The sequence below is a fragment of the Ranitomeya variabilis genome, chromosome 4 (assembly GCF_051348905.1).
Source record: "Ranitomeya variabilis isolate aRanVar5 chromosome 4, aRanVar5.hap1, whole genome shotgun sequence".
Classification (NCBI taxonomy): Eukaryota; Metazoa; Chordata; class Amphibia; order Anura; family Dendrobatidae; genus Ranitomeya; species Ranitomeya variabilis.
In genome coordinates this window covers 650,559,045-650,571,378 of record NC_135235.1, presented here as the reverse complement: position 1 = coordinate 650,571,378, position 12,334 = coordinate 650,559,045, and the positions used below count along the sequence as shown (strand labels likewise).

At 40.7% G+C, this 12,334-nt stretch overlaps 1 protein-coding gene across 2 annotated transcripts in view; it reads right to left on the bottom strand.

The window, feature by feature from the left end:
- Nucleotides 1-1,844: 1,844 nt before the first annotated feature.
- LOC143766162 (uncharacterized) overlaps nt 1,845-12,334 on the bottom strand; it is a 103,107-nt gene continuing 92,617 nt past the window's right edge. Inside the window, exon 7 of one of the 2 annotated variants that reach the window (XM_077253627.1) lies at nt 1,845-3,598. In XM_077253627.1, the coding sequence (XP_077109742.1) occupies nt 2,562-3,598 (1,037 nt within the window). In that variant the 3' untranslated portion in view covers nt 1,845-2,561. The remainder of the gene's footprint in view (nt 3,599-12,334) is intronic. The other variant, XM_077253626.1, reaches the window with a different exon arrangement.

Sequence of the window (12,334 nt, the reverse complement as noted above, 5' to 3'; positions counted from 1 at the left end):
TATATTTTTTATGTTTTGGCACTTTAATACAATAAAAACTATTTTATAGAAAAAATAATTATATTTGCATCGCTTTATTCCGAGAGCTATAACTTTTTTATTTTTTCTGCTTATGGAGCTGTATGGTGACTTGTTTTTTGTGGGACAAGATGACGTTTTCAGTGGCACTTTTTTTTATTTAGGTAAGTATTTTTTTATTGCACTTTTTGTTCCGTGTATGATGATTGTTTTTTGCCTTTTTTTACGGTGTTCACTGAAGGAGTTAACTAGTGGGACAGTATTATAGAGCGGGTTGTTATAGACGCGGCAATACCAAATGTGTACTTTTATTGTTTCTTTTTGTTTACAAAAATAAATGTATTGGAAAAATATTTCTATTTTCTTTATTTAGGGATTTAAAAAAATATATTTTTACACTTTGTAATATTTTTTTTATTTACTTTTTTACATTGTCCCAGGATGGGACATTACTGTATTACATCAGATCGCTGATCTAACACTCTGTACTGCAGAGTATCAGTTCAGGATCTTACAGCCAGGGAAGGAGGTATGCCACCTTCCCTGCAGGACCAGGAAGGACACCGCTGCCATCTTGGGGCTGGGGGTCTCCATGGAGACCATCAGGACAACGCAATCGCATCGCGTTGTCCTGATGGAAGTGCGCAGGGAGCCCCTTTCCTAAAATATACTTCTCTATGCCACTGTCGCGCCACCGATCATGGGCGTTGCTGCGGGGTGTCAGCTGTCACATACAACAGACACCTGCACCTGATCGCCGCAACGCTCAGCGTGAGGCCGCGCGATCAGTGCGCTGTACAAGTACTGTTTGCGGGAACGCAGCTCCCGCAGAGCAGTATTAGTATGGCGCATGTCGGGAAGGGGTTAAGACCCGCAACTTCTATTACGAGTATTGTGCTATGCCATTTGTAATGCCCCAGCCTTCTTCCAAGAACCGGTAAACGACATCTTCTGGGACCTCCTCTACACTTGTGGTAGTGCACCTAGACGACATCTTGGTATTGTCTTCCAATCTGCCAACACATAGGAGACGTTCACCAGGTTCTGCAAAGGTTAAGAATAAACCGTGTGTGTGCCAAATATAAAAAATGCGTCAATGCGTCTTCGAGCAGACCTCCCTTCTATTTCTTGGGTACATTGCTTCCGAGACTGGCCTGAAGATGGATCATGAGAAGGTATCCGCTGTCATGAAGTAGCCCCGCCCAGACGATCTTAATGCTATTCATCAGTTTCTCGGGTTCGTAAATTACTATCGCCAATTTATTTTCCTCCCGGACTGCTCCTATTTCTGTCCTCACCTGAAAGGGGGCCAATCCTATGGAGTAGACTCCAGAAGCAAAGCACGCCTTTGTATCCATCAAGCAGGCTTTCTCTTCGGCTCCTGTGCTGCGTCATCCAAACCATAACAAACAATTCTTTCTGAAGATGGATGCTTCTTCCTCAGTGGCCGCTACTGTTATTACTCAGAAGTCTTCATCCGGTCGCATGGTGACCTTCTGTAAGATCTTCTCTGCAATGTAACGCAATTACTCTATTGGCTATAGAGAACTGTTCGCAATCAAGCTGGGTCTGGAAGAGTAGCGATACTTGCTTGAAGGAGAGATACACCCTGTAGTTATATACACTGATCACCAGAATCTTGCCTATCTGCAATCCGCACAGAGACTTAACCCTTGACAAGCCAGGTGGTCTTTGTTCTTCGATCGCTTAAACTTAACGCTATTCTTCTGCATAAAATATGTGATGTCGCTGTATCCCTAATATTTCTGTACATGAGGTCTGTGAATAGATAATCTTACCCCAGCACTACAAATTTAGATAAGGGAGGCGGGGAGAGGGAGAAATTTTATTTTAATTGGCATGGATAACACCAGATATTACAACAAAGAAGGAATGGATCATACATGTAAATAGTAATTTACAATATGAACATGTTTATTATTATAGTATAGAAAATTTCAACACTTTGTTCACACACGGAGATTGCAAACTGAAGAGACTGATGAATGGCAGATCGCTGAGTTTGAGAGTTATAAAGAAGAGGCAGGAGAAAATATTGTTTATTTTTTGGGGAGATATAAATGAAGGTGTTAAAATACACTTCTCCATATAGTGATACATGTGTACGGTAACTGTGAAATATTCAAAGTAATATTGCATTTAATTTCATTTTTAAATACCAGATGTAGATTAATAACTTCATGTTTTAATTCATATGTAAGTTATAAATTACTTTCTTGTTTACTTCTTTGTCATTACTTTGACTCCCTGTTATGTATTTTTTTGTACAGTTTCTCAAAATTATATGGTTTATACCCGTGTGAATTTTCCTTTGTAGTCAACAAAATATGATTTTCAAGTAACACATTTCCCATCTTCTAGGTATGATACTGGTTTCTCCCTTTGTGAGATATTTGATGACTAGTAAGATTCATTTTGTTGGTAAAAAATTTCTCACATTATGAACATGAAAAGAGCTTCTCTCATGTGTGTTCTCTGATGAGTAACAAGATGTGATCTATTTGCAAAACATTTCTCACATTCTAAACATGGAAATAGCTTCTCTCCTGTGTGAGTTCGCTGATGTTTAACAAGATTTCATCATTCTGCAAAACATTTCTCACATTCTGAACATGAATATGGCTCCTCTCCTGTGTGAGTTCTCTTATGTGTAACAAGCCGTGATCTGTCTGTGAAACATTTCTCACATTCTGAACATGAAAATGGCTTTCTCCTGTGTGAGTTCGCTGATGTTTAACAAGAACTGATTTAATTGCAAAACTTTCTCCACATTCTAAACATGAAAATGGTTTCACTCCTGTATGAGTTTTCTGATGTTTAACAAGATTTGCTCTATCTGCAAAACGTTTCCCACATTCTGAACACGAAAATGGCTTCTCCCCTGTGTGAGTCCTCTGATGTATAACATATTGTGATTTTTTTGCAAAACATTTCCCACATTCTGAACACGAATATGGCTTCTCTCCTGTGTGAATTCTCTGATGTTTAATAACATATGATTTATCTGCAAAACATTTCTCACATTCTGAACATGAAAATGGCTTCTCCCCTGTGTGAATTATCTGATGTCTAATAAGATGTGATTCTCTGTTAAAATGTTTCCCACATTCTGAACATGAATACGACTTCTTCCTTACATGAACTCTTTTTTGTCCAACAAGCTCTAATTTTGGTCTAAAATATGTTCCTGAAGAAGAAAATATTTTCTTCTCTGAAGAAGAAAATATTTTCTCCTTCTCTATGTGAATTTTTGGATTTGTAACAAAAGACGTTTTGAGGGAAAAACTTTTTTCACATTCTACACTTGAAAATGGCTTTGCCGTAAGAGCAGTTAGATTGTTAACTCTACTTTTGTGACTTTTATTTTTCTTAAAAGTATGTGATGAATCAGAAGATAGGACCGGTTTAAAAGTATCAGATGATAGATATTTGCTTTGAAAGGATGACTGTATTTCTGGATTAGTGGTATAGACATCAGTTATATCTTGAGTGATCTCAAGGTCATCTGATTTAAAAATTGAAGATGTCACTTGTCCCTCTGATCTCTTGGTGCAGTCGCCTGCAAAGAATAAAGATTATTTTTTAATAAATTAGGCTGAATTATACTTTTATAACATTTTGAAAATAGACCAAAAAAATGCAAGTTATGTAGCAAAATAGTTATTTACCAAGACAAAAACAGTTAATTTAACATTAAACTTGGAAAAGCAACATGGCTTCAATCAACCAATCCAGCAAAATCTGTGCTCCCAAAGCCAAATATTCCCCTCGCTTCTGAGACCTGCTGTTTGCCTATAGCCTAACATGTTGATTCAGATAAAAGTAATTACCCCATGGGGCATACACTAACTGCTCCATATTAAGGAAAAATTCCTTCCCAACTCCACATACATCAATCAGACTAGTTCCCTGGATCAACGTCCCATCACAGAATCTAGTACCCATAAACTGTAATATATTTTTCAGGAAAGGCATCCAGACCCTTCTTGAATCTTAGTAGTGAATCAATCATTAAAACATCACGTGTCAGAGCGTTCCATAGTCTCACTGCTCTTACAGTAAAGAATCACTGTGCAGATAATTATTTAAATAGTACCACCAATCAGGTAGAAAGTGTAACCAGCAAGGTAGAACTGTGGTTAAATTATAAAAAATAACTTTTAATATGATCCATTAACCCCTTCCCGACATCTGACGTACTATCCCGTCGAGGTGGGGTGGGCCCCCATGACCGCCGACGGGATAGTACGTCATACGCGATCGGCCGCGCTCACGGGGGGAGCGCGGCCGATCGCGGCCGGGTGTCGGCTGCATATCGCAGCTGACATCCGGCACTATGTGCCAGGAGCGGTCACGGACCGCCCCCGGCACATTAACCCCCGGCACACCGCGATCAAACATGATCGCGATGTGCCGGCGGTGCAGGGAAGCATCGCGCAGGGAGGGGGCTCCCTGCGGGCTTCCCTGAGACGATCGGTACAAGGTGATGTACTCACCTCGTACCGAACGTCTTCTCCCTGCAGGCCCCGGATCCAAAATGGCCGAGGGGCTGTATCCGGGTCCTGCAGGGAGCACTTCCGGGTCGGAGCAGGCTGCAGATGAAAGCTGCAGCCTGCACGGCTGTAAGTGAGATCGGAGATCTCACAGAGTGCTGTGCACACTGTGAGATCAGCGATCTGTAATGTCCCCCCCTGGGACAAAGTAAAAAAGTAAAAAAAAAAATTCCCACATGTGTAAAAAAAATAAAAAAAAATTCCTAAATAAATAATAATAAAAAAAAAAATATTATTCCCATAAATACATTTCTTTATCTAAAAAAAACAAACAAAAACAATAAAAGTACACATATTTAGTATCGCCGCGTCCGTACCGACCCAACCTATAAAACTGCCCCACTAGTTAACCCCTTCAGTAAACGCCGTAAGAAAAAAAAAAAAAAAACGAGGCAAAAAACAACGCTTTATTACCATACCGCCGAACAAAAAGTGGAATAACACGCGATCAAAAAGACGGATATAAATATCCATGGTACCGCTGAAAACGTCATCTTGTCCCGCAAAAAACGAGCCGCCATACAGCATCATCAGCAAAAAAATAAAAAAGTTATAGTCCTCAGAATAAAGCGATGCCAAAATAATTATTTTTTCTATAAAATAGTTTTTATCGTATAAAAGCGTCAAAACATAAAAAAATGATATAAATGAGGTATCGCTGTAATCGTACTGACCCGACGAATAAAACTGCTTTATCAATTTTACCAAGCGCAGAACGGTATAAACGCCTCTCCCAAAAGAAATTCATGAATAGCTGGTTTTTGGTTATTCTGCCTCACAAAAATCGGAATAAAAAGTGATAAAAAATGGTCACGTGTCCGAAAATGTTACCAATAAAAACGTCAACTCGTCCCGCAAAAAACAAGACCTCACATGACTCTGTGGACCAAAATGTGGAAAAATTCTAGGTCTCAAAATGTGGAGACGCAAAAACTTTTTTGCTATAAAAAGCGTCTTTTAGTCTGGTTTCACACTTGCGTTTTTATCTGCATGCGTTTTTTTAAAAAACCACGTGTGAAAAAATGCATGTAAACGCGGTAAAACGCATGCGTTTTTATAGAAAAACACAAGAAAACAAGAAAAAAACAAAAAACCCTAACCCTACCCCTAACCTGAAATACGTGGCACTGAAATACGTGGCACTGAAATATACGTTTATATACGTATATAAGTGCCACGATATTTCAGAGGCCACGTATTTAAGTGCCACGTATTTAAGTGCCACGTATTTAAGTGCCACGTATTTAAGTGCCACGTATTTCAGTGCCACGTATTTCAGTGCCACGTATTTCAGTGCCACGTATTTACGTGCCACGTATTTACGTGCCACGTATTTACGTGCCACGTATTTACGTGCCACGTATTTACGTGCCACGTATTTTTCAGTGCCTGAAATACGTGGCACTGAAATACGTGGCACTGAAATATCGTGGCACTTAAATACGTGGCACTTAAATACGTGGCACTGAAATATCGTGGCACTGAAATACGTGGCACTTAAATACGTGGCACTGAAATACGTGGCACTGAAATACGTGGCACTTAAATACGTGGCACTTAAATACGTGGCACTTAAATACGTGGCACTTAAATACGTGGCACTTAAATACGTGGCACTTAAATACGTGGCACTTAAATACGTGGCACTTAAATACGTGGCACTTAAATACGTGGCACTTAAATACGTGGCACTTAAATACGTGGCACTTAAATACGTGGCACTGAAATACGTGGCACTGAAATACGTGGCACTGAAATACGTGGCACTTAAATACGTGGCACTTAAATACGTGGCACTTATATACGTGGCACTTATGACTGTCAGAAAATGTTCAGTAAACGGTTAGGGGTGAGGTTAGGGGTAGGGTTTCAGGTAGAATTGGGGAGTTTCCACTGTTCAGGCACATCAGGGGCTCTCCAAACGCGACATGGCGTCCAATCTCAATTCCAGCCAATTCTGCGTTGAAAAAGTAAAACGGTGCTCCTTCCCTTCCGAGCTCTCCCGTGCGTCCAAAAAGGGGTTTACCCCAACATATGGGGTATCAGCGTACTAGGGACAAATTGAACAACAACTTCTGGGGTCCAAGTTCTCTTGTTATCCTTGGGAAAATAAAAATTTGGGGGGCTAAAAATCATTTTTGTGGGAAAAAAAATATGTTTTATTTTCACGGCTCTGCGTTGTAAACTGTAGTGAAACACTTGGGGGTTCAAAGTTCTCACAACACATCTAGATAAGTTCCTTGGGAGGTCTAGTTTCCAATATGGGGTCACTTGTGGGGGGTTTGTACTATTTGGGTACATCAGGGGCTCTGCAAATGCAACGTGACGCCTGCAGACCAGTCCATTTAAGTCTGCATTCCAAATGGCGCTCCTTCCCTTCCGAGCTCTGTCATGCGCCCAAACAGTGGTTCCCCCCCACATAGGGGGTATCAGCGTACTCAGGACAAATTGGACAACAACTTTTAGGGTCCAATTTATCCTGATACCCTTGTGAAAATACAAAACTGGGGGCTAAAAAATCATTTTTGTGAAAAAAACATAATTTTTATTTTCACGGCTCTGCGTTATAAACTGTAGTAAAACACTTGGGGGTTCAAAGTTCTCACAACACATCTAGATAAGTTCCTTGGGGGGTCTAGTTTCCAATATGGGGTCACTTGTGGGGGGTTTGTACTGTTTGGGTACATCAGGGGCTCTGCAAATGCAACGTGACGCCTGCAGACCAATCCATTTAAGTCTGCATTCCAAATGGCGCTCCTTCCCTTCCGAGCTCTGTCATGCGCCCAAACAGTGGTTCCCCCCCACATAGGGGGTATCAGCGTACTCAGGACAAATTGGACAACAACTTTTAGGGTCCAATTTATCCTGATACCCTTGTGAAAATACAAAACTGGGGGCTAAAAAATCATTTTTGTGAAAAAAAAAAAAAAAATTATTTTCACGGCTCTGCGTTATAAACTGTAGTGAAACACTTGGGGGTTCAAAGCTCTCAAAACACATCTAGATAAGTTCCTTAGGGGGTCTACTTTCCAAAATGGTGTCACTTGTGGGGGGGTTTAATGTTTAGGCACATCAGGGGCTCTCCAAACGCAACATGGCATCCCATCTTAATTCCAGTCAATTTTGCATTGAAAAGTAAAATAGCGCTTCTTCCCTTCTGAGCTCTGCTATGCGCCCAAACAATGGTTTACACCCACATATGGGGTATCGTCGTACTCAGGACAAATTGCACAACAACTTTTGTGGTCTAATTTCTTCTCTTACCCTTGGGGAAATAAAAAAATGGGGGTGAAAAGATCATTTTTGTGAAAAAATATGATTTTTTATTTTTACGGCTCTGCATTATAAACTTCTGTGAAGCACTTGTTGGGTCAAAGTGCTCACCACACATCTAGATAAGTTCCTTAGGGGGTCTACTTTCCAAAATGGTGTCATTCGTGGGGGGTTTCAATGTTTAGGCACATTAGGGGCTCTCCAAACGCAACATGGCGTCCCATCTCAATTCCAGTCAATTTTGCATTGAAAAGTCAAATGGCGCTCCTTCCCTTCTGAGCTCTGCCCTGCGCCCAAACAATGGTTTACACCCACATATGGGGTATCAGTGTACTCAGGACAAATTGCACAACAATTTTTGGGGTCCAATTTCTTCTCTTACCCTTGGGAAAATAAAAAATTGGGGGTGAAAAGATCATTTTTGTGAAAAAATATGATTTTTTATTTTTACGGCTCTGCATTATAAACTTCTGTAAAGCACTTGTTGGGTCAAAGTGCTCACCACACATCTAGATAAGTTCCTTAGGGGGTCTACTTTCCAAAATGGTGTCACTTGTTAGGGGTTTCAATGTTTAGGCACATCAGGGGCTCTCCAAATGCAACATGGCGTCCCATCTCAATTCCAGTCAATTTTGCATTGAAAAGTCAAATGGCGCTCCTTTGCTTCCAAGCTCTGCCATGCGCCCAAACTGTGGTTTACCCCCACATATGGGGTATCAGCGTACTCAGGACAAATTGTACAACAACTTTTGGGGTCTATTTTCTCCTGTTACCCTTGGTAAAATAAAACAAATTGGAGCTGAAATAAATTTTGTGTGAAAAAAAGTTAAATGTTCATTTTTATTTAAACATTCCAAAAATTCCTGTGAAACACCTGAAGGGTTAATAAACTTCTTGAAAGTGGTTTTGAGTACCTTGAGGGGTGCAGTTTTTAGAATGGTGTCACACTTGGGTATTTTCTATCATATAGACCCGTCAAAATGACTTCAAATGAGATGTGGTCCCTAAAAAAAAATGGTGTTGTAAAAATGAGAAATTGCTGGTCAACTTTTAACCCTTATAACTCCGTCACAAAAAAAAATTTTGGTTCCAAAATTGTGCTGATGTAAAGTAGACATGTGGGAAATGTTATTTATTAAGTATTTTGTGTGACATATGTCTGTGATTTAAGGGCATAAAAATTCAAAGTTGGAAAATTGCGAAATTTTCAAAATTTTCGCCAAATATTCGTTTTTTTCACAAATAAACGCAAGTTATATCGAAGAAATTTTACGACTAACATGAAGTACAATATGTCACGAGAAAACAATGTCAGAATCGCCAAGATCCGTTGAAGCGTTCCAGAGTTATAACCTCATAAAGGGACAGTGGTCAGAATTGTAAAAATTGGCCCGGTCATTAACGTGGAAACCACCCTTGGGGGTGAAGGGGTTAAAAAGCCTTCAGGCCTCAAAACACACAAACATATATATCACAAGAACACACAATACACGTAATGTCAAAACGCCCCTGCATAGCACTGTAAAACTCATAGCCTGGTGAAGTTTATCAAAATCTTAGCTTAACCCCTTCACCCCCGGAGCTTTTTCCGTTTTTCCATTTTCGTTTTTCGCTCCCCTCCTTCCCAGAGCCATAACTTTTTTATTTTTCTGTCAATATGGCCATGTGAGGGCTTATTTTTTGCAGGACGAGATGTACTTTTGAACGATACCATTGGTTTTACCATGCCGTGTAACAGAAAACGGGAAAAAAATTCCAAGTGTGATGAAATTGCAAAAAAAGTGCAATCTCACACTTGTTTTTTGTTTGGCTTTTTTGCTAGGTTCACCAAATGCTAAAACTGACCTGACACTATGGTTCTCCAGGTAATTACGAGTTCATAGACACCTAACATATCTAGGTTATTTTTTATCTAAGTGGTGAAAAAAAATTCCAAAGTTTGCTAAAAAAAAAAAAAAAAAAAAAAGCGCGCCGCGCGTCCGGGAGCGCTAGTTAAATGCCGCTGTCAGCGCTTGACGGCGGCATTTAACTAGTTAATGGGCACTGGTGGATCGCGATTCCGCTCGCACTCATTTCGCGCACATGTCAGCTGTACAAAACAGCTGACATGTCGTGGCTTTGAGGTGGGCTCAGCGCCGGAGCCCACCTCAAAGAAGGGGATCTGTCAGCTGACGTACTATTCTGCCAGCTGGCAGAAAGGGGTTAAAGAGCCCTCACCTTTGGAGTAATTAGAGCAGGCCTGCACATCATATGGCCTGTGGGCCGTATACTGTGTACCAAAGGATGTTGTGCGTGCCGCGAAGCCGACTGGAAGAAGCCGCATCCTTCTTCCTATATTCAAATGTATTTGCCTCTTTTAGACATGAATATATTTGAACACTGTGGCACTGGGACAGGAGCAGCGCAGGACTTGGCAGCCCACGTCCCAACGCGCATTGGCTTGATGAAGTCAGCATGCTACTGACCTCGATAAGAAGGAGAAAAAGAGTCCGTGCATAAAAGGAGCATATCCCAAACAAATATCCGTAATTATATATGCAAAATGTATTTGTGGACAAAAACACACAATAAAACCACTTATTAAAAATCAAGGCACATCACATAAGGTCCAAAATAGCACATCAATAGAATAATACATTCAGTAAGGTATGTGCAAATAAATGACCCTACAGATTTACACCAGTTATACAGGGAAACCAGAAAAACAGACATTTAAGCATATGCAACCTCATAATGGGCGTCCCCATAGAGGTAAAACTCAACCCCAAATAGGGCCACAAGTAAAGAATAAATGAACCCAAACAACCCTTCCTGATGAATAAGGAATCGATTCCCTAAAATAGGGAAGAACCATGAAAGGTAAAATACTGCAAAAATGCAAAAGGAGAGGTTTTAGGAAAGCACTGCCGTAAGTAAATAGGTATAGTCACCTAAAGAGGCAGTGTAAGATGTCTGTGAGGAATCAAAAGGGTCAATAATGAACGGACCTGAGTGGTGTGGGGAGCCCCACGCGTATCGCTGCCCAACGCAGCTTCGTCATGCAACTGACCTCATCATACTGCTGATGGAGCCAGGCCGCTGATGTGACGAGGACACGGCGGGCATCGGTAATCGCTCCAAGAGGAGCCAACAATGAAATGTGTTTGTTTTGTGGCAGTGAGGGGTGATATTTCTTGCAGGAAACAAAGTGAGCTGAACAATATATATTCAGAGGTGAAGCATGGGAGATCTTTATATTTATGGGCAGTATAATGATTCTTCTATTTCTAAGGACACTGTATCAAAAAGTGCTGTTGAAGACAGAGAAGAAACAAGTCTGAAAAGACTAGCTCTGGGTGTAAAATGTCATCATGGTGTCTGTACTACATGGAAACAAAATGAATGTGAGCGACTTGAATCAGAGAAGATGTCACCTATAAGGTACCTGGATGTAAATGTTTATTTGTGATCCTGCCTGCATCTGAATAGAACTGTGGCTTCTCTATGGTCCGCAGTCTGATGATAGCTGGTAACAATAACTCCCAGTATTTCTTTATCATTGTTAAGGACATACTGGGATTGTAGATTCACGCAATACAATTATATATGGGACTGACCTGTAATTACAATTGGTTGCTGTACTAAACTTGGTGCTGCATACATGTACAGATGGTGGTTCTGGCCTTGCATTCATGAACTGATGGTGGTTCTAGCCCTGCATTCATGTACTGACTGTGGTTCTGGCACTGCATTAATGTACGGATGACGATTCTTTTTTTTTTTTTTTTTACTCAAGTAAATTTTTATTAAGAATATCAGCACAATTACATTTTATATTCTTGTTTTCAATACAAACTTTCCCTCCTAACCCAACCCCATCATACCAAACTTCTCCCACCCCCACCCAAGAAGACAGCCCATCTCTCCCAATATCCCCACCCAAGAAGACAGCCCATCTCTCCAAATATCCCCACCCTCAATAATGCTGGATGGATATCATCCCATGCAGACCTCTTATTTTGTTCTTGCCAAGTCAGGCCTTAGACTCTCCCATCCCACATATCTACCTATCCCATTTCTAGTCACGGAGACCACAGCTTACCAAACATTTCTATTTTCTTATAGATCCCTTTTTCCAAGGTCAGACCCTGCTTCACATATTGGAGAAATTCTCTTCTAGTAGGCGGTTCAACCTTAATCCAATTTCGTGCTATTACCTTTCGGGCCATATACAACAGTCTGGCCCCTGCTATCTTCTGGGTGTTATTCACTCCAATCTCATCCACATACCCCAGCAAACACACCAATGGATCCCTTGGTACCTTGCATCTATACGCACCTTCCATACGACTCAAAACCACCAACCAAAAGGCAGCCAGTCTCGGACACTTCCACATCATATGAAATATACCAGCATCTGCAGACCTACACCTTGGGCACTCAGTGTCAGCACGAAGACCTGCTTTATACAATACTTCCGGGGATTTGTA